General features: G+C 36.5%; 2 protein-coding genes and 1 pseudogene across 8 annotated transcripts in view; all 3 read right to left on the bottom strand.

The window, feature by feature from the left end:
- Nucleotides 1–23,466, bottom strand: part of LOC100535035 (uncharacterized) — a 304,770-nt gene that overhangs the window by 267,454 nt on the left and 13,850 nt on the right. The window contains exon 1 of one of the 2 annotated variants that reach the window (XM_087249300.1): nucleotides 7,957–8,073. The exons of the other annotated variant lie outside the window; for it this stretch is intronic. The gene's annotated coding sequence lies outside the window, so the exon portion shown is untranslated. Of the gene's footprint in view, nucleotides 1–7,956; nucleotides 8,074–23,466 lie in introns of those variants that run through there. 2 annotated transcript variants of the gene reach the window in all.
- The window catches only part of LOC137489462 (uncharacterized), a 243,166-nt gene that overhangs the window by 123,852 nt on the left and 95,848 nt on the right, over nucleotides 1–23,466 (bottom strand). For 3 of the 5 annotated variants that reach the window (XM_088650899.1, XM_087248746.2, XM_087248739.1), the window contains exons 1-2: nucleotides 8,021–8,073; nucleotides 7,314–7,461 (exon numbers count right to left, since the gene is read on the bottom strand). The exons of 1 other annotated variant lie outside the window; for it this stretch is intronic. In XM_088650899.1, the coding sequence (XP_088507025.1) occupies nucleotides 7,314–7,398 (85 nt within the window). In that variant the 5' untranslated portion in view covers nucleotides 7,399–7,461; nucleotides 8,021–8,073. Of the gene's footprint in view, nucleotides 1–7,313; nucleotides 7,462–8,020; nucleotides 8,074–23,466 lie in introns of those variants that run through there. One more of the 5 variants, XM_088650900.1, reaches the window with a different exon arrangement.
- LOC147845071 (G2/M phase-specific E3 ubiquitin-protein ligase-like) lies at nucleotides 13,051–19,875 on the bottom strand (annotated as a pseudogene). Its single transcript, XR_015482274.1, has 4 exons — nucleotides 19,803–19,875; nucleotides 19,364–19,536; nucleotides 16,469–16,683; nucleotides 13,051–14,470 (listed from the first exon to the last, which is right to left on the bottom strand). The product of XR_015482274.1 is annotated as a G2/M phase-specific E3 ubiquitin-protein ligase-like, transcript variant X1 (transcript).

The raw sequence follows: 23,466 nt of genomic DNA on the forward strand, positions 1-23,466 counted from the left end.
TTCAGCACTAACTTATTAGATCAAGTTTAAGAGATTATGTAAGAAAGGATGCTGTGCCATTGAATGAGTTTGATTATTTATTAACAAAGCAAAACCAAGACTTTTTTTACAAACTGGCTTTTCTCTCAGAGCCAGAGTGTCAGTTTACAGTAGAGGGCCATTTTAGAACTTATAGCACATATTATTTAAAGATTTTCAAGATAAACAGAATGTATAAGTGCAATATATATTATAAATGTATATATTTGCTCTCTTATATTTTGCCACTGAATATTCAAAACTTAAGGTCGTAAACTAGCAGTGTTATGTTGCTTTGAAACATCACTATCACTGTAAACAACAGGCTAATAAAAATATAAATAAATAAAAATTAACAGGAGGTGTTTAAAACCTTCGTTCTCCGTGACACTAGGCTGAATATCTTTGCAGATGAACAATGCAATAGCATTCGTTATTGGTGTAGAGCGAGCAGAACTGTTGCGCATGGAGAAAACTTTCAATGCTTTTCTCACCAGTTTTGGAGCTGGTAGCTAAAGTTGAAGCAGAGCAGGAAGCAAGGGATGCTAACACTGGAAGATGCTTCCACAACAACAACGAGGCGCCGCTTCAAGTGAGATATCAGATTAGTCGTACTGCCCGTGTATTTTACAGATGCGCGGCACATTTTGCAAATTGCATCTGTCCTAAAAAGTCGTCCATCTTTTTTGCAAAATCCATAATGTTGCCATACTTTAGATTTAAAACTCAGTGGGGAATAAAATGTTTGTTTTGCTTCTCGCGCTTTCTGAGGGCGCTCCACTCGCTTCATCCGCACACCTGATACACTGAGTTGTAGTGTAAGTGTACACATCCGCAAATCCGTTGCTAAGGCTTACTTTATGTAGGTCGATTAAATTATGCGCCAAAAACAGGTTGACAACACTTGTTAATAAATAAAAAATACATTCTATATTAAAAATATAAGCTGTATCTTGGAAAAACCGATGCATCTCGCAAAAACCGATGCATCTCGATTTGCTTCCAAAATTTCATTCATCCTCTGCTGCTCTACCGATGCACTCGCATCGTGCACGCGCATGACCGCGTATCGATACATATCGGTTAATCTTCCCATCCCTAGTCAATACTGACGAACTTTACACTCAAATCTCTGCATATCATCAGCATGCTGTAATCCATTTCTTAAGCAGCAAAAGTCTTTTTTAGACTAGTTTGTTGGCCAGTTGTAGTCAGCGCAATGTTAAACGTTATTGTTTCACAATAGTTTGTTCATTTAGTCTCACGTCGCCCCACAGCAACATCATATAGTTTAGAATTATGTACAATGTTTTATAATAATTAATTATTTTATTGTCCATTTCATTCAGCATATTTAATATCGGGGGCATCCATGTTTTTTTTTATACTTTAAACCAGAGTTTCTGCAGGTTTCACCAAGTTAAATGTAAGACTTTTAAAGACATTTTTAATACCATTATGACAATTTTAGACTCATAAAGGGCTAAAGGCTAAGGAATTTTTCAAATAGCCCAGATGAAAAAGATTTTAATTTGCCCTATTTAAAAATTATATGATAATTTAATACATTTAATCATACAATAATATATTAATTAAAAATATATATTTTAGATATTTCTTAGCAAAAGATTTTAAATTGTGTGTAATAACAAGCAAGCTTTACTTGTATCCACACACTTTTTTTCCTAAATAAACTTCCTTTAAAAAAATAATTTAAAATGAACAAATGTTTTAAAAGTTTTAAAAACTATAACAAACTAAATCAACACAACAATCTGTCCTTGATGTCTTCAGCAGTAAATACATGGAGCACGTTTAAACAAATGTTATCGTAAGGAAAATTATTAAACCATTATGACAAATAGAGTTAAAATTACTTTTTTTTAATGAAAAGTTGAACGTTTTATTGAGATGGATTGTTGGTGATTGTGTGGGTTTTGGCCAGATTGGGTAGCAAAACATGAACAAAGGACAATGAAGACTTGTTTAAAAAGATTAAAGACCTAAAACACAATATTTCAGTAAATGTAAGACTTTTTAAGGCCGAAAATTTAGATTTTGGAATTTAAGACATTTTAAGACCCAGCAGAAACCCTGGTTAAACACAATAGCCCTGATAATTAGTTATTATAATAATGATGTAGTTCTAACTCAGATACTATCTGTGAGAGCTAGTAACAAGTTTAAACCCATAAAGAAGTTGATGAAAAAAGTTAATTTGGATCAATGTGACATATGCAAATGGAAAGTACTAAGCCAACACTATCACTGTAATAGCAGATATCTTCTATGAGAGTACTATAGGTCAAATATCCTCAGCTCAGTTAAAGTTTTTTTTTATTTTAATTAGTTGTTTTTATTTATTTTATATAGCACTGGTGCTCAAGGACGCTTTACAAACAGTAGGAGAACAAGAAAAGCAATAACCTTAAGAAGGTAGAGAAACTGGGAGACTAATAATATATAAAATAATGAAAAAAGACACGAGAACAAGTAACAAGAGAGAAACTCATTCCTGTCTTTCAATAGTTATGTTTCCATCCACCTATTTTTATGCACTAAAAAAAACTGTTTATGGAAACACCATGATGCAAAAAAAACAAAAAAAAAACAATGTATGCGCATAACTGAGTAGGATAAACGTTTTATTCTATAAGAAAAGATGAAAAATCACGATGGAAAACACGATACAAACTCCAGTGTGTGCATTAAAAAGGTCATGTGATTTTGTTATAAGAGATCATGTGATGATAAAAATGTGTATGAATGGACAAACCAGTCAGCTCAGTACATTATAAAACATCTGGGGCCTCATGTACGAAGACTTGCGTGGAGATCATACTAAAACATTGCGTACGCACAAAGCTGTAAATGTGTAAATGAAACACTGTGTACGCCGAATCCCACACATATTCTTTTGTACATCAGAATGAACGTGAAACTGAGCGCAACATGCACGAGCACAAAACCCCTCCCCTGCCTCCTCCCCCGTATGAATATGCTAATGACTCTACTTTGACAAAACCCTACGAAAAAGCAAAGGCAAAAGCAAGCAAAAAGAGAAACTTTGAACAGAATGTGAATTGGAGGTGCTGCTTTGGTGTTATTTGCAAGTTCGTTCTCCGGAATTAACAACTAAAGAAAAAAATAGAGTGGGGAGATTTTAGCTGATGCGGTTAACATAGTTGGGTCTGAACATCGCACTGTGGAGTTAAAAGAGAAATAGTGTGATTTATAGGTGTAAAATGCTGCAGCACCCTTAAAGGGTCACGAAACACCAAAACACATTTTTTGAGCTGTTGACAGTCGTATATGTGTCCCACACTGCTAAAAACACTATTAGGACACCTATATTTCACTAAAAAGTATAAATTGGTTGTTTTTGCGTTATTTCAAGCAAATTTGTACTTCCTGTTTTAAACAAATTTTTGAAGCTGCGTCACGGTCATGACATAATAGCCTGTATTCCAGCGTGCAGACTGGACGTCTGTGCCAGAGTGAGTCTTATTACGTTTTACAGTGTGATGCATTAATGCATGAGTAAAGCTTGGTTCAAACCAATCAGCACGCTCTATTGTGCAACTTCATTAATATTCATTTGTGTCACCGTGTTTACACCACAAAGACGTCACGTTGTGTTGGCAAAACAAGCGTGAAGTGTTGCTTTTATAGTTTGCTGCCGTTAAGTTTCGTTTTCATTTTCCCTCTGTGAGAGCTTATCTGGATCACGTGTGGATTACAGTGTACGCGACGCTCGACAACAATAACTTACGTGTCTAAGGGGGATTATTGTTTACCTGAGAGCTGTTCTCATCTGCAAACGCTGAAATCTGGATTCGCTTGTAGTATTCTCTCCATATAGACGTGGCTTTAGTTGCTGGTGATTGTCCTGTCTCTACAGATTTGGTAAGTGAGCGACCAGTGCTCTTTGTTATTCAGTTTGTTCGTATCGAATTAAGTTAACTATTGCACTGAGTGCAGAAATGTTAGCACCGCATTTTGTGACCGGAATAACACACGCGGCTTTCTGACGCTACCTGTCGTGTGCATCTAAGTTTCCGGGAAATGCTGAGTTTTTTTTTTCTCTCATTCGCCGTGCGGTATCAAATATTGCATGAAAAATACACGCTTAGATCAGTTCCTCGAATCAAATATCTCGTTTGTCGCGAGAGGCATGAATGAATTCCCTGAATGAAAGAGCCAAACTGCAGTTAAAGTCCAACATTTAATAATTTGGCAAATAATTCGACTACAGATGTCCATGTAGGTTAAACACCATCACTTTCTCCTGTCTGTGTGGGTGTGTATTTTGACTCTGAAACTCCCCCACCATCCCACTTTAGTTCCTCCGACACTCCCCCTAAACAGAGCTGGACACGCCCACTTTTCTGACTTTTTCCAAAGTAGAGGTCTGAAAACACCCTGCTGAAACGAGGGGGTTTCATGGCCCTTTAACAGTTTCATCGGCGCAGCTCGTAAGGCGTAGTCAACATGTTTAGAGACGTTTGAGCATGAACTCGGTTCGAATCCAGCGTCTAATGAACTCAGACACTTTGTAGAGAGGAATTTAACACAACTGCCTCTAGGAGTCGCCAATGGAAATAAAACAGACAAGAACAAAAAATGTGCGTACACCAGCCAGAAAGCTGCCGTGGAGCTCCGCACATTCCCACGTTCAGTTCATCGTTAGTAAATCCAAACGTGAGCGATTCTGAGCGTGAAACCTGGCGTACGCAAAGTTAATACATGAGGCCCCTGAACTCTTGTTTTGGTCATTCTTATACGCCTTACAGTTTAAGTATTAGTGTTATTATATTATTCAAGACCTCCAGAATTAAGAGCATCTTAGCCTCGCGTCTGACACCTTTAAACGCCACTACGCGTTCACTGCGTTTCAGGATTACCCTCTGAGGCGCAAGTTATTTATTAGATAAAGAAAAGATTAGCCGGATTTCTACTGTCGGGCATGTGCAAGCCAGGGCTTTTATCGGGCAGGGCCGGGCCAATCGCAATGTCTTTAATATGGTGTAAAGATTATTATGCGTTATTGAAACATCAAGGAGGATGCAGCAAAGTCACTTATGAATGAAAACTTTATCATTTTATGCAACAGCGTTACATTTAAAAAAGAAAACATAAGGGCGATCATACGCAAAAAATACTCCAGCCTAAAGCCTAGTTCACACTACAGGATTTTAAACATCAGCAGATCGCTGTGCCGTTCACACTACATGACTCGACTTTGTGTCTTTTAATCTCTGTGGTGTTCACACTACATGACACTACGTGAATGATCCACAAGAGGGGGGGGTCACACACTACATGATCTGACAACATCTCATTCCCCATCAGCTCATTCAAGCTACCAAACCACAGCCAATGAAATTTCGAGGGAGGAGTCGTCAGAAAAAGCTGAACACTATTGGCTGCTTGTGTGCTGATGACATCACTGACAGCGTTTCAAGCTTTGGAGAAAGCATTTAAAAACATCGTCAAATCAGCTGATTTATCAGCGGATTAATCATTCATCTGCAGGTTCCAGTGGATAGATAAACACAGAGTTTTTAATTTTTGTAATTTTATAACTATTTAAAATAAAACTAACAAATTTATAACATCCTGCCGTTTTTTAACTATCAGTGTATTTCTTTCTGACATTGTTTTTTTTTTTTTTTTTAATTACAAAACAGTAAAGAACTGAGCATTTCTGCCTTAAAATACCATATTGGTCAAAATGACTGCATGCATGTCTGATACTTTTTACTGTGACTTTAAATATGTGTGCATTTTCTTGCCAAGCAACTTCCTGCTAACATAAACAAAACTTTCTGATGGCAAAAACATCAATTTACTTTAGATATCTTTAAAAACAGCATATTATGTGCAGTGAAATAGCTCCTGATGAAAAGTGAAAATGAAAGCCAAGACCTTTAAGTGTTTTAGTATCTTAACTACATATTTATAGGCTGTATTACCAAAAAACGGTTATATTTTTAGGGTAATGGTGTCAGTAAATATGATGCCAGACATTCAAAGCTTAATTTTAATATCTCAATAATAGCTTTGAATGTAAATATGTTGTGACAATATGGCGTTTTATATGAGAACCGTCAGAATGAGCAGTGTAGTAATTCTAATAGTTACAGAATTCTAGTTCCACTGTTAATATAGCCTACTCTCATGTCTGTGCTAACGCAGAATGAAGCGAGTGCATCGATGCCCATTCTGACCAATCACAGATGTTTCTGGTGAGCTCCTGAACACACAGGCACGCGGCTCATGCTGATATGCTCTCTCATTGGCTGCAGCTCGTCACTACATCTGACCACGCGTGGGGTTGAGTCGGCCGACTGCTCTGGAATATTTAGCATGCTGAATGTTGGATTTCCATCTGCGAGGTGTCGGCGACGCGTAAAGAGTGCCGAGCACCCGCAGATTTCTTCCCGATCACAGCCCGATCTGTCGGCGAGCTCTGTAATTTCCAAATCGGGCTCAAATCAGGCTTAAAATCCTCTAGTGTGAACTAGGCTTACAAGGTTCGATGCTTTCTATCCCTTATTTTTTTATTTGGTTATTTATTTGGTGCATGTACTCGTGTGCGATCGGAAAACTAGTGTCTGCCTCTCCTTTCACTCCGCCCCGAAGCCCCAGCTGGCCCACTTTGGCCCAAGGTATTCGGCGGGCCGAAAAAGGCCGGCCGCTGGCCCCGAGAAAACCCCGCTTTGGCTCGATTAGGCCCTGGAAGTGACAGTGGAAACGCGACTGGCCTTGGCTCGCCCTGTCTCGCTCGCTTTAGACGCGATAGTGGAAACGTGGCTATTGATCCTGCTTCTCTTTTTGCAGCAAATTCCATTTTTACTGTTGATTTTTGGCACCAGTTAATCAGGAAGTGATGATTTTGTTCGCTTGACTCTTTGTCGTTGTATTTTGCACGGTCTGTATTTTGCACTGTTGTTGTATTTAAACTGTCTGTATTTTGTACTGTCTGGAGCCAGCACCTAAGCTTTTCACTCATCATAGCACACATGCTGCTGATGATGTGACAAGAAAAGTGATTTGATTTGAATGCAAACGCAGCTTTTTTCGCATATCTTTTATGCTAAAATCCAGTTTTGTGCATAAAGTTCATTCCCATTTTTGGATAGAAACATAGTTCATGAGTGCTTATGTGCATTTAGGTGAACTAGGTAGCACATTCAAAGCTGCAAGAAGGATTTAATTTAATATTCTTATTATTAAAATATATCTGAATGAGGATTAAATGACTGAGTTGGTCTTTGAGAATGAAAACCAACCTGTTTGTTCCTGTGGATCTTCCAGTTTGACTGTGAATGTTTCTTCAATCTTCACATCTTCACTCTCCTCTTTAATAAACGCCATCTTTATAACAGTGTGGAGATCAGTCACTTGAGCAGGAGTTTTTCTCTGTGTTTGGACACTATCCTGTTTAAAATAAATAAAACTATGAACAGAAACAAAATAACTTCTTAACACTTACTTCAACAGTTTCTTTATATGAGAGTGATTAACAATAAGAAATCAGGTAAGTTTGAGCAAGAAACAATAGCAACAAACAAATGACCTGATTAAAACTAGTAACGTTACTCCATTTCTTATATAGCCATAAACTTAGAATGGACTGACAATATACTATTTAATAAATTACATTTTCAATAAAGAACTTATTACACACATCTCTGTAACTTTTTTTTTTACTTTATTCTTTATGCATGTTCTTAATTGTTTTTGTTTGTTTTATTTAGCTTATTGTCTGCTTACAATGCATAGCACTTTTTTTGCATATGACAAATTTCCTCTTGAGGACAAAAAGTTTATCCTATCTTTATTCAAACAATTGTACTAATTCACTCACAGTAATGAGGGCTATGTTGTATAAAGGGTAAAATAATATTGTCAACAGCAGGTACATAATAACACTGAATGAAAAAAACTGAAACTTTAATTAATCGCTTTATATAAGTGTAAACACTTTAAAACAAACCTTTCTCCTGTTGAATCAGAGCGCTGGAACGGCGCAGGCTTATGACGTCACACGCTACGCCAAAATAAAAGTATTTTTAAACCTTTTTTTGCCACTTACTGTTGCAGTCTTGACTTAGTGATACATTTCTCCTTCGTTTCCACTTTCTCACAGACGCACATATATTCAGTATTTGGAGTTGATCAAAACCTTTACTCTAAACATTTTAAGACAGTTAAAAAAACTTTTTTTAATCCACTAAGACTAATTGTTTAAAGCAAAAATCTCAACATTCTAAAAGGTATGACAAATAATCTAATGAGTGTTTGGAGCTAAAAGTTTACAGAAAAGGAGGTAAAATAGGTGTCCTTCATGTAAAAAGTATTCATTACTACTACACGTTTTAGTTCTTCTAACTAGTCATGACTTATATATAGTTTTTCTCTGCGTTTGGACACTTTATCCTGTTAAAAATTAACAAAGCAATAAAAATGTAAAATGAATAAAACAATAAACAGAAAGAAAATAACTTCTCTTCTTCTTATGAGAGTAATTAACAAAACGAAATCAGATAAGTCTGAGCAAGAAACTATAGCCACAAATTAGCTGATTAAAACTAGCACTCCATTTCTTATATAAATTGATGTAAACTTAGAATGGAATGACATTATACTGTTTAATAAATTAAAGCTTCAGTAAGACACTTATTACACACACGTTGGTAAATAGTCATCATTACTGTGAGTAAAATAGTACTTCGTTGAATGTGTCTGTAAAGTTTCAGCTCAAAACACCCATCAGATTATTTGTTATACATTTTAGAATGCTGGGATTTTTTGCTTAGTCTAGTTGGAATATATATAATATATATATTATAGAAGTTAAACAAAATTGTGTTAATGTAGATTTAACTCGAGGAGCACAGTGAATATTCATTCTCCTTTGCTTTTAAAAGGTGTTAGTCTGTTAGATAAGAAATGAAACAATAGCTTTGTGTGTCAAATTTTTCATTTAAAAGGAAAATTTATTTTAGAGAAAAGTATTACTGGAGGTCTTTGGTTGAGGATATAGACTAGAACCTGGCTTTTACCTGAGAAATATTGCATTTCCAACAAGGCAAAAGAAATACACTTTAAAATTGTACAGAAAATCTACCCTGTAAAATTCTAGTATTTCCAAATTTTTTGACATCGACAGCTCCTGTTCATTCTGCAAACAAGCAGAGGAGACACTTGTACATATGTTTTTTGATTGTCCAATATGTAAGCAATTTTGGTCACTCCTAAATTTTCATATATCTACTTTTGCCAATGCTGTGAATTGCTTTAATCTAAATGACATTATTTTTATTATAATAACCCAAAAGCTAAATCCCTGGAACACATCATACATTTTTTTTTTAAAATCTTATATGGCAAATTTTTCATTCACAAACAGAAATTCACAAATAATTACTCATCATTTGCTCATTTTAGAATAGAATTTAACACTCTCCTAACATCACTTCATCTTATTAACAATAAAAAAAAAATTTCCTGAATGATTCCTGAAATATTATGCAGATGTATTTAAAGAAGATTCTCGATTTTAGTTCCTTTCCTTATGGTGATTTGTTTCCCAGACAGCACACATACGTTGGGCCGACGTCGGCCGAAGGTCAACACGTCGGCACCTTTAATTCTAACATTATGGCGTCCGGAATGGGTCAATAACCTGACGCTGCAACGTGCACTCGTCTCACTGAACGTGACGTCTGCGTCTGCCGAACGTGACGTCTGCGTCTGCCGAACGTGACGTCTGCGTCTGCCACATTCTGTTCAGCTGCCTGAACGTGACGTCTGCGTGTCGTCTGCCACTTTACTGTTCCGCTGCTTATTCCAGCTTTATTTTACCTATTAGTTCTCTATTATTGTTTTTACTTAAGTCCTCAGTTATGTTTAATTTGTAATTGAGTTCTTTTACCATTTTTATTCACAGCTTTTTATTTCAACTGGTATATATTTATAAATATTTATACAAATGATATAAACATTTTGGTATGCCATAATTAAATGTCAATTTAAATAACATAAACAATATTCGTACAGTTATAATTTTATGTAGTTGTACAGTTTGTCAAGTTTTGACTGACAGGTGTTCTGACATAATAATACAAAAAAATACACCTCAAAAGTCAAGAGCATGCTCACTTTATAATTATTATTATTATTTTGTACTTTTATAGCCTAAATGTTTTTGCAGGTACATACAAATTTTGTATTATCAGGTACAGAAAACCTGGAAGGGAATCGACATTTTAGAGTCAAGGTTTCTCTTAATTATCCCATATCATCACATATCAAGTGTGTTTAGCACCTGCAGGAAAAGCAGAAAATCAGCCCCTGATGTACTGACAAAGGCCCTCTTTTGGAATGTGTTGCACTTAAATATGTTGTATCACATTTATTTTATCTAAGTAACGTTACTGAAAATTACCACATACATCACAAACATTCCGCGTTTGTGTCGGGTAATTAAATCGTCAGCTGTTCAGCAGTACCTGTTTCTACCGGCAGGTGGGAGTGGCACTGTTGTCACATGGTTTTAAAAAAACTCCGCTACTGCACTTCATTTATTCATTGTTTTAAGGAGCTTAAGTTGATGAGGTAATATTTTTTTCTCTTTTGCGAAGGTGAATAGTTCTAACGATTGATGAAGCTTAATATTTGTTTGCACTGTATAAAATGAGTGTAGTTTTGTTGAAATAAAATAACTGTAATCGATCATACCAATGTAAATACATGCGAATTAGTCAGTAAAATCTAAATTGTACTAGCTTTCTAGATATGAAGTAGATATCTAGGCATAGTTATCGAGATATGATATGGCCAGTCACTTCTGTTTCTGTAATTAAATCACAGTGAATTAATGGATCTAGCTTATTATTTTTATAGCTACATTCTACTGTAACATGCTATGTCAGTTAGCAGGGGATTATAAATCGACTTTCTTATTAAAATGCCTAAAATGGCTGTAAGAACACATATAGTTGAACTCAGAATTATTAGCCCCCCATTTACCCCTAATTTTTTCCCCTAATTTCTAATTTCTGTTTAACGGAGATTTTTTTTCCAACACATTTCTAAACATTATGGTTTCAATAACTAATTTCTAATAACTGAATCATTTTATCTTTACCATTATAACTGTAAATCATATTTGACTAGACATTTTTAAGACTATACAGCTTAAAGTGACAATTACAGGCTTTAAATTCAGGGTAGGTAGGCAAGTTATTGAATATTGATGGTTTGTTGTGTAGACTATCGGAAAAAAATAGCTTGAAGGGGCTAATCATTTTGACTTGAAAATGTTTTTTTTTTTTTAAATGCAAAATTGCTTTTATTCTAGCTGAAATAAAACAAATGAGACTTTCTCCAGAAGAAAATATTATTATCAGACATACTGTGGAAATTTCCTTGCTCTGTTAAACATCATTTGGGAAATATTTAAAAAAGAAAAGAAAATTCAAAGGGGGATAATAATTCTTTCTGTATAAAACATTCATTGTCGCAGTCGTGTAAATGATCAAAGTTTTGTCATGTTTTTTCAGATCTTATTTTTATTCAACTACAGCAATAGCTGATGCCTTCATCCATATTAGGGATTTCCTGGACTGTTCATCTTCTTTGTGAGGCATATATAATTTCTGCTCAATTATGAATGAAACGGGCATTACATGTATTTAAAGTGCTACAATGCCCACATCAACCATTTTGAGGAAAACTGAAAAAAAAATCCCTCTAAAGTAATTTGTAGTAAACATATTTTTAGCATATAGATCTTTATTGTAATTTTTTGTACTATTTTTTTATAAAGTTGTTATTATATCAAAAAGAGTAGCCTATTCAATATCAATATTTTGCATGGTATTGAATTAAAATATTTCAGTATCTTGACAACACACCTAAAGTAATCACTCTGTCCAACATGTTTGTAGCTTTGTATCACATTGCATAACAACTCACTCTAGAAAATAAATCATATTTTCAATTTTGAAGACATGCAGAAAATTACATTTTCAAAAAAAGTAACAAAAAAACTTAAGTGGTGTGATATGGCTTATAACAGACTAGTAATTAAAAAGTGGGTTCATTTATCAATGTTTTTTTCCTTTTTGGTGTTACAAGTCACAAAGCTTCACAATTGATTGGTAAACTGTCAACTCAAAAACCCTTTATTTATTATTAAACCATTTATAATCCTATTATTAACATTACAGTACATCACCTTATGTAAGTGAGGGTATATTAGTGGGGTGAATTAGAGCGTCTTTTTTGTGTGGTTAGGGGATACTTTTTAGGGGCTAAGCCCCTTATCCCTTTCGACCCTAGCAACATCCCTGTAGCAAATGGTTAGGCAAATTTATAAAATTATGTAATTGTCCTTTTCTTACATTATCAATTGCTTGTGTCATGTTGCTCAAAAAGTGCAATTATTTATTGAATAGTGTAACCCAGTAGTCACCAACCTTTTTAAGCCCAAGATTTCCTAGTTCAACCTTGATGATAAGGAAGGTCTACCTAAAGATAAACAGGTAGAAGACAGCTTTTTCCTTGAGCCCTTTATTTCATTTTTTTGTATCAATATTCTTACACATTCTTCAGTCTGCATATTTCGAATATTTACTTCATCTCTATTTTTTGCCTTTACCATTTTAACCTTAAGTGTGGAATATTTTAAATCTTCATGTCTTATATTTGTTAAATACATTAAATTTTAATATGTCACTATAAGGCTTTTATGAGTCAAATTAAATAATTTACACTGCAAAAAAAATTTAGATTAATGTTTCAAATACATTTTTAATGTGCTGAAAATGTTGGTAGAAATTTCATGTCACCAATATAACAATGTACTTTATCAGTATTACCTGATGTAAACTATGACAGTCATTGAACAAGACTGGACTATATGTATATTAATTATTTAAATTTTATGATCACAAATTGACTGTTTTTGAGTGCTTAAACACAAAATGTATTTTTTTAGTGTACACAAAAACAGCAGGTGCTATGAACAAAGTATTTTATTTACCACAATTACTACACAAAAAAATGTTTTTGCATGACAAAAAACACTAGACACAAAAAAGAACAATATAAAATGGGGTTACAAACAACACTAGACACAAAAAAGAACACTATAAAATGGGGTTACAAACAACACTAGACACAAAAAAGAACAATATAAAATGGGGTTACAAAGAACACTAGAAACAAAAAAGAACAATATAAAATGGGGTTACAAAGAACACTAGACACAAAAAAGAACAATATAAAATGGGGTTACAAACAACACTAGACACAAAATAGAACACTATAAAATGGGGTTACAAACAACACTAGACACAAAAAAGAACAATATAAAATGGGGTTACAAACAACACTAGACACAAAATAGAACACTATAAAATGGGGTTACAAACAACACTAGACACAAAAAAACAATATAAAATGGGGTTACAAACAACACTAGACACAAAAAAGAACAATATAAAATGGGGTTACAAAGAACACTAGACACAAAAAAGAACACTATAAAATGGGGTTACAAACAACACTAGACACAAAATAGAACACTATAAAATGGGGTTACAAACAACACTAGACACAAAAAAGAACAATATAAAATGGGGTTACAAACAACACTAGACACAAAATAGAACACTATAAAATGGGGTTACAAACAACACTAGACACAAAAAAGAACACTATAAAATGGGATTACAAACAACACTAGACACAAAATAGAACACTATAAAATGGGGTTACAAAGAACACTAGACACAAAATAGAACACTATAAAATGGGGTTACAAACAACACTAGACACAAAAAAGAACAATATAAAATGGGGTTACAAAGAACACTAGACACAAAATAGAACACTATAAAATGGGGTTACAAACAACACTAGACACAAAAAAGAACACTATAAAATGGGGTTACAAACAACACTAGACACAAAATAGAACACTATAAAATGGGGTTACAAAGAACACTAGACACAAAATAGAACACTATAAAATGGGGTTACAAACAACACTAGACACAAAAAAGAACACTATAAAATGGGGTTACAAACAACACTAGACACAAAATAGAACACTATAAAATGGGGTGACAAAGAACACTAGACACAAAAAAGAACAATAGTGGTTGCCATAAACTGAACTACATTACCCCAAATGTGGGGGCCTGCAAAATGCCCTCTTTCATATAAGTTTCAAAGTCCTCAAACAATCGATGCATTGGCAGCCTCAAAACAATAGTGCATGTATTTGCTTCAGGGTAAATTTTGGCATGCTCATCATCCTGTTGATGCAGGAACTCAAGTGCTGCTTGAACAGGGAAACCCAGCCTTGGAATGGAGGTTGAACCTGAAGCAAATGCTAAAACCTGGCTTAAAGAAAGTGGTGACGATGCTCCCTCTAAGAAAAAAAAAGATAAAAATAAAAAGATTAATCAGGTTTTCATTTAATTTTAAATATGGATATTCTTACAAAAAACCATAATCACTTCAGTAGGCATTTATTATGTAACAAATTTTGTTTGACTGCTCCGATCATGATCAAATGTTTTTTTTTTTTAGATTGGAACAGTCAGTACTTATGTGCACTCATATGTGCTCATAGAACACTGTTTCTATAGCAATCTATGTACTTATAATGTCATGAACTAATAATGTATAATCACAAACATCAAAGAAATAAAGAAAAAAGACAGAATCAATTTATTTTTATTTTTCATATATGTGATTTTAACCACACCTATAACCATGTAATACATGAAGCTAGAATAAATTTTTTTTGAGTGTAAAAGCAGAACATTTGGTGTCTATTTTGAAATATTTTTTGTGCAGATATTCGTGCAACAAAATATTGTGGGGGTCATGAAAATTAGATGAAAATCATTAAAAACACTGGAGGTGGCTGGCAACCTTTAAAAAAACATTGGAGAGGTAAGAAAGCACATAACAATTGTATGTTACAGAGTGTAAACCATGTATAAGGCCGTACTCACACTATGTACAGTTGCCTTGAACCGGGCCAAAGCACGCTTGTCTCCAATATTTTGCAGAACAGATTGCTGCCTCGTTAGCAAAATGCAGCCTGCGGGTTAATGATGACATAACTAACATTCCACCCCAAACCACGGCACCTTAGTGAATATAACAATTCAAATAATTAATATTAATGAATATTACACCTGCTCTATGAAAATCAAATGATTCACTACATCAGTAAATCTGACATAACTTGATCAGAAATCTAAAAAGGCAAGAAAAAGATTAAGCCATCAATAGAAAATAATACTGTGGTAAAGAGTCTTGCGGGGGCAATATTTATTTTTTATTCCCACTGCAACAGTGCCATTGTGGTCCAGTGGTCAGCATGTTGAGTTACAATGCTGCCGACCAGTGTTCGAACCTCACCTGAATGATTATAATTTTTTTATTATTGTTAAGACATGTAATACTGTTAGGGTTGTATAACATTTGAAGTTCTAAATCTTTTCTTGAAAAAGATGTGATAGTGTCATAAGAAACTGAATTGATATAGTCAGTCGTGAACTGAGGTGGCCCGGTCTAAGGCTTAAACTCCAGGGCTGTAAAGGAGTCCCTCTCCGGCCCTGAGTCCTCGTGCTGCATGAACAAAATATATGCTAATAGGTATATGCTAACATGCCAATAGGACATTTAATTTGGCAGTAACCTGGGTTAATTTCTTCTGGTAAACTGATTGCCATCACAAAATCGCTTCGTTTTATGCTTGAACAACTAAATGAATGCCAAAGTCTGTTTAACTGATTGTATTTTAATTACATTACAACATCGATGCTGTAAAGGGGGCCGTATAAAATGGAAAAAAAAACACAATAAAAGGTCACTGTAAGTTTATTAGTATAGGAACATTAGCTTGGCATTTACCCTATTATGAGGTTTGCTGAAGGTGCGCAGCTGTCGTGCAGTGAGGGTTTTGCCTCTTTAATAATCTACAACAGTTTGCATTTACTGAACAGCAAGAATGATTAATAAATCCATATCAAACAGTCCCTTATAAGTCACGTCTCGCTTTCAGTTTCAGACTCTGGCGCGTTTTGCACTCACACACAAGCACTGGCCCACCTCTTCCCGATTCAGCGCACTCACACTTCTCAAACTATCCGGGAAACAAGCCTGGGCATGGTTCGGATAGCATAGTGTGAGAAGGCCCTAATATAACCCAGTGGTTTACAACCCTGTTCCTGGGGACTTATTATCCCAGAGTTTATCTGCAACCCTTATCAAACACACCTAAAGTGGCCAATTAAGCTCCCCAAGACAGCTTGAAAATTGTTGTCAAGTGCACTAAATCCGGTTGGAAATAAACTTTACAGGATACCAGGAACAAGGTTGAAGACCTCCGATATAACCAATTGTATATTACCTTCCACATCTAGAAGCCAGTCCCTCCAGAAACAAACAATCCTGTTTTCTAGGGTCCTTTTGTTAGTGCCAACTGGTGACAGCTGCGGGATGAAGAGCTCCGCTAAGTCTTTTGCTGTAAGTGGCTTCTCTTTAAACATCAAAATTTCTCGAAAGAGACTTGGATGTTGTTCCAAATGTTGCAAAAGCTGCAAACATTCCAGGCCTTCCTTGAATCTGAAAAAAATAATAATATAATTTAAGCATGAACAAGCTATGGTGATTTTTTTTAGTGATTTTATCTCAGAAAAAAAACAATGTACTTGATATTACTAATTATGCATAATTTGCTGTTATTACCAATAGTATCTGGATGCAGCCTTTATGATGCAAGCTGAGACTGCATCACTCAGCGATGCAGTGTCAGACACAATGCCCTCAATGGAGTGACTTTACTGTGACGGGTAGGGTTAGGTGAGCCCATTAAAAAGCATTGGATGTAGCCCAGATTGCACTGCACCAGGTCTGCAGCCAGACACCTCTCGTTATTACTGTATTAAGTATATCTGGCAACATGTAACCACTACACATTAAAATTTTGTGTTACTTATTTTCTACTCTTAATATTTGTATGTTTAAATACATTAATCTTTTTTTAGAAAGTCACCATTTCAAACAAATAATAATAATAAGGAAAGTAATCGCAGTAGAACCATAATTATTAATAAAATTACTGCTTATATTTGGCTTGTTTGTGTGCTGTTGCACATCTCTGTGTGTGGATTAAGCAAAGTGAACATACTTTGAGCACCTGCCTGTCAGGCTCATATTACTTTCACACCCTTATGCCATTGACTTTAGATCAGGTCTTTGCTAGATAATGAAGTAGTCTATTTCAGTTGCCACAAAATAAAAACATGCCAACAATGAGCCTTGTGCTATCTTATCCAGACATTTTACATTTAGGGCCCTATCGTTACACCCGGCGCAATGTGGCACAAGGGACAACGCAATTGTTGTTTGCTAGTTTCAGCTTGGCGCAAGACTCGTTTTGAGGTTTTGCGCCATGCTGTTTAAATAGCAAATGCATTTGCGCTCAAATGTGCGCCCATAGGTGTTCTAGTCTTAAACGGAAGGCATTCTGAGGTGCATTGCTAATTTGAGAAACTATAATAGATTTTTCAATAGACCAGGACAAAGCCAGTCTAAAGTCGATCGCAGAGTGCGTTAGTTGTGCGCCTTGCTTACACTGCTTAATACACACAAGATGTAGAGCAATACGCAAATATCTTTAAAAATGAAAAAGAATTAAAATATTAAGGATATATATAGGACATAATAAGAATATATATAGGATATAAATATAAAGGATTAAAATATTACAAAACATTATTTTCCAGCCTACATAAATAAAATAAAAAACTGCTTTCATGCCTTCATCATCTCGGGGGGCTTTCTCAGTTCATTCCTAACAGTTTTCTTTTGTATAATGTTATTATTATTAGCAGTATTATTTATTATATCCATATTTATATTTGTTTTATTAAACACAAGCTTAGATTTGCCCACCTGTCAGGTTTTAGACCATATGGGGCACAGCATATGTTTTAGGATATAACTCAGGTTTTTGAGCACACTTCGTTATTATTGTTCATTTATTCGTTTGCTGGAAATTAGAACTGAATTTCGAAATTGTTTTGAAACAAATATTTGCGCTTAACAAACAAAATAATTATGTATAGGCTAATGGATATCTGTGCGTACAAGGTTTCCCTATCCACGAGAGCGAAAATAGATTATGAGAGGCCTAATTTTAGTTTAACTTAACTTTTGTTTAACTGTTTTCTTGCTAGTGAAATGCTCAGTTTTTCCACTTACACTTACTTTAAGTCATGTAAATAAGCAAATGCGCTTAAGACAAGACACAACTGGCTCTTCAATGGAATGAGAGATAAGACTGGTTTATTCTCAAAACACACCTATAACTCATTAAGAAAATAAGCTCAACCCTTTTAGATCATGTGCTACGGCGCAAAGCGGATTTTTCCATCCTTAAAATAGCAAAAGTGGAATCTGACACGCCCCTTAAAGCGTTTTGCGCCCTGTGCTTTGTGCATGGACCGTCAAAATAGAGCCCCTAGTGTTAAGCTATTATTTAGCGACCTCTTCTGGTTATACATGGGTATTGCATTTTATGTTAGAGTCATTATTTCATGACATCATAAATAAGAGCCTAGGTATTCAGAAGCCGCATGAAGAGCACATGGTTGTAGCTATTATTTGCTCCTTGATACAAGAGTTACTGAAGGCACATTTGGTATGTAGACATTATTTTTTCATAATTTGACTTATATTTGTTTATGCTTATGCTATAGGCTTGTTATTATACATGCAGTATGTTCATTTTGTTCCTTATTTGATAAATTGTAATATATGACTACATGTATGATTCAGTAGGGTGTGAAAACAGTGATCTATTTTGCATAGAGCGCCAATTGTGCTTGTTTATTTGACATATTATTGATCCAGCATATATACCATTCTGTATTTTGTATGTTTTACGTTATTTCATAAGCAACAGTAAAGGGTTCAAACTTATCCCTTGAGTCTGTTGTCATTGGAAGACGTTATCTCTCTGTCGAATCAAGCAAGGCATTTGATATAAGGGGCAAAACAAGCCTGAACTCGTTTTCAGATCAGCATGCATATGGGTGCACAGATGGAGACAAGTGCATTTTCTCTATAAAAACATGGCAGAGGACATGGAAATGAAAAATGCATCAGATTTAAACTATCAAAAAAAAAAAATGTACATGCTGCTACATTGCACCAGGTGTATTATACTTTGACTTGACTTTGAAAAGCCTTGTTTAAGTTGTATCACTTATTTAAACATTAGTTATATTTAGTAACTCACTGCTGCACAGAATCCTTTAACCTGCTCTCCAGCAAGAAGTTTGTAGCTGCTACAACCATTTCATCTCTGTCCTCTAATGTGTTTATATGCCGGAGTGACCCCAACATTGCCAGTTCGTCAGCAGCTTCAGTGATGGCCTTCCTTGCATCCTCAACATTCTGTGCTGATTGGATCTAAAGCACAAGGCATTTAAGAAAGAGTAAGTGTACAAAATATGAATACACATAATAGTCTACAGGAATAGAGTTGAGAAACACTGCATACTTCTGACAAGCTATTTATGACAAGGTGTTACAGTTGATCTACACATCTGTACAATGCAACAACTACTGTAACAACTGCTTAAATCATGAATTACATAAGAATTTACACCACCAACTGCACAAAATGACCTTAATATGGGCATATGTAGTTTTTAAAAGAATTGCAAAAATCTTACTGCCTTAATCTTTTCTCTGAACTCGGAAGTCGACTATTTCTTCAATGTCAGGTGCTGAAGACTTAAAGAGCATATTGTAGGTTAAAAAACTGTTTAAAAAAAGGTAGAATCGTTTGTGAAAATACTCTATAATACGATAAAATACCATATTAAAATGTTTTACAAAGTGCAAGGGCACAAATTTTAAAGAAAATGTGTCTGTTTTCCCACTTTCGCTTTTTTTTCTAACCACCCCGGTGACGTCAGAAGAGTGAGTTATCTGACAGATGCGCGCTGTTTACAGTGGGGCAGAGGAGCTAATAGCAGAACTGGTTGTTAGTTTTGGCGTAATTTATCATCATCGTGGTATATTATTGCGTTTATGGAAACTGCACAAAGTCCAGCCTGTCAACAGATCAAGTCCACAAGTTTCCTCTTGCTATTTTGGTTCGTGAAATCTGATGAATCCGATAAAAGTGATAGCTGACGCGAACGGCGAGAAACACTCCTGGATCTGTCGGAGATGCAGCTCGATGAACTGTACACAGTAAGACAACTTGTTTTTCATTTATGTTTGTCAACTTTCAAGTCCGTAAGCATTATTATTTGAGTAATTTGAAGCAACGTGATGTGTTTACTTTGGAGTAGCCGATAGCACGGCTGCTAGCTTATATTGATAAGCATATTAAATATACTTTTTTAAAGCGTGTAAAAATGTTTACATATGATAAGACGGCTAGTAGCATCAGTTTGCTAATATAATAAATGTCTTTTATAGTTACAGCGTTGTGACTTTGTTTGCTTTGTGGTGTGTTTATTAGACTTTTTGAGAAAGAGATGATGACCCGGAGCTGAAGGCTTTCTCTCCACTGGCCTCTCGGTCAACTGTGCTTCACTTTGGCTCACAGAATAACCTCAACTAAGGTAAAGTGGATTTTATATTCGCACATTCGATTAGTGACAGCTTGTGTGACACACCCTCTGTATTGTTTACTATAGTACTTTTATTATAATGACTGAAATCACACGTAAATATGACTTAAAAACAACATTAGCACTATTAAACTGACAGTGAACAATGTTGTACTTTGATAGTCATTGGCTGCTAACATGATATTAGGAATTAGCAAATAATACTCTTCTGAAATTATATTATTAGGGAGAAAGTCAGAATGTGTGAATATAAACCAATTTTACCTCAGACATTCACCTCGTTCATCGGGTAAAATATTATGACCCCTATCGTGAATTATTTGTACGTTACATGGTATTATTTGATAACAAAAACTAGAAGGGCAAAGATTTACAACAATATTTCTATATAATGCAGGCAGGTAAACTCACACTATCTTTGACTTCCTTTTTTTTTTAAATATTGGAAACGTGTAACCATTGACTTCCATATCTGTTTTTCCCACTATAGAAGTCAATGGTTACAGATTTCTAGCTTTCTTCAAAATATCTTGGTTTGTGATCAATTGAAGAAAGTCAATAAGGTTTGAAACCACTTGAGGGAGAGTAAAAATATTCTGTCCTGTCAATGAGGAAAGGCACTTTTTAATCACTGTAGCGAGCCTACTGATGCCATGTCGCCCTGGTCACAAATTCACCCCAGCTGGCAACTCCTCAGCACCGGATCGCTCACAGCTGGACCTCATCAGCCAGGGAGAGATATAAGCCAGCCCCACACAGGAGGAAATCGAGCTTCATTTCCACATGACTCCCTGCGCTAACGCTTGTCTCTCTCTGTCTCTCCCACAGCCGAATCCAGCTCGTGACCAATCCAACACCAGAACTCTCACCAGCTTTCACCATCTCCCCGGAGCACATGAGCACGCACCCCTAAGAAGAGCACTCATTCACTCACTATATCACTTGTAAATAAAGCACCCTCCGGGGCATTGTTTGTAACTTCACTCAACTGTGTTTGTGTTTTCCCTTTTAAAATTCAGAAGAAACACTTACCAGTAAGAAGAAATAACCGCTGAATTTTTCTTTTTGTTCTCTCTCTCTCTCTCAGGCTTCCTCTTACTCGGCTGTCAATATCCCGTCGCCATGTCTTTGGAAGAGGTACTGCTCCACCTAGCGGAGATCTCCAGCAAACAGAATTCCATCTCTGAGCAGCTTACAGCCAGACAGGATCGACTGGAACAACAGCTCCGCCAGGCGGCCAGATACCATCCGACTCCCGAAGTGAGTGCGCATCATCATCTCACTAAACTCAGCAACCTGGATGATATTGACTCTTACTTACACACCTTTGAAGTAATTGCCGAGAGAGAAGGCTAGCCGAAGGAAAACTGGGCGAGAATGTTGGCTCCTTTTCTCACAGGAGAAGCAAAACGGGCATTTTTTTGCACTTGAGACACCCCAAAATGAAGATTACAAAGCGTTAAAAAAGGAGATATTAGCCAGAATGGGGCTTTCCACAATCAGCGCAGCACAACAGTTTTCCCAGTGGTCTTATGACAAGAAACAGCCAGTGCGGACTCAAGCAGCTCAACTTTCTCATCTGGGAAGACTATGGTTATTGGGAGGAGATTCTTCGGTGGTCCAGGTTGCTGAGAAAGTGATCATTGAGAAGATGATGCGAGCGTTACCCCAACGTTTGCGCACACTCACCAGCATGCGAAATCCTGAGTCACTGGCCACCCTGGTGGAGGCGATCAAGCTGGCTGAGGCTCATATCGCCAGAGACAATGGGGAGAGAGCGGCTCTGCCACCCCGGAGGGTAAGTGCACCATGGCGACCGGTGTCGAGTACAGCACGACCAGGCGGCAGACCAGCGGTCCCCAGCCTGATGGACGAACCGATGCCCACAGAGCCGACGACGCACTCAACCCCGGCCTGGACAGCAGGTTGCGTGGTACACCGCAACATCCCTCCCGAAGCTCCCACCCATAAAGTCCATCTAAAGGGAAAAACACAAACGGCCACGTTACACACAGGAAGGGCCATCACTCTGGTTCACCCGAAGACCTTAAAATACTAACATGAAAGTAAAGGGCGAATTCCAATCACGTGTGATACCCGCCACGTACCCGCCTGAAGAGTGACCATCGCGGCTAAACCAGGCAGCTGGCGCATCGAAGTCGGGGTCGTTCCGGATCTTCCTGTGCCCCTCCTACTGGGCAGAGACTGGCCGGGGTTCGACGAACTCCTGACTCACCACCACGCTCTATCGGCTTGTTCAAAGAAGAAGAACAAGTCACTGGCTCATCGGGACCGCAAACCAGCGGTGATGACCACCGAGAGCGACAGAGGGGGTGAGTCATCTATATCCGCTAATTTGAACTTTGATCTGTTCCAACAGATAACCGCAGGAGGTGATTTTGGCAGAGCACAAAGGGAAGATGAGACTCTCAAACACTGCTGGCCGCAAGTAAGAGTTATTGACAGTAATGAGCGACTTCCCAGCCCTCACCCCCTCCAACATTTTATTGTGGAAAATGGTCTGCTGTAATGTGTCGCAGAGAGGCGGGGGGAAAAGAAGACACTACTGGTCCTTCCGAGGACCAAGAGGGAGATGGTCTTAGAATTGGCACATACCCACCCGATGGCTGGACATCTGGGAGCGGCTAACACGGTGAAAAGGATCCGCGATCGTTTCCATTGGCCGGGGCTAGACGGAGAGGTGAATGTGATTGAAGGTATTGCCAGGCATGTGACATCTGCCAGAGAACGT

The sequence above is a fragment of the Danio rerio genome, chromosome 4 (assembly GCF_052040795.2).
Source record: "Danio rerio strain M-AB ecotype USA chromosome 4, GRCz13ab, whole genome shotgun sequence".
Lineage (NCBI taxonomy): Eukaryota > Metazoa > Chordata > Actinopteri > Cypriniformes > Danionidae > Danio > Danio rerio.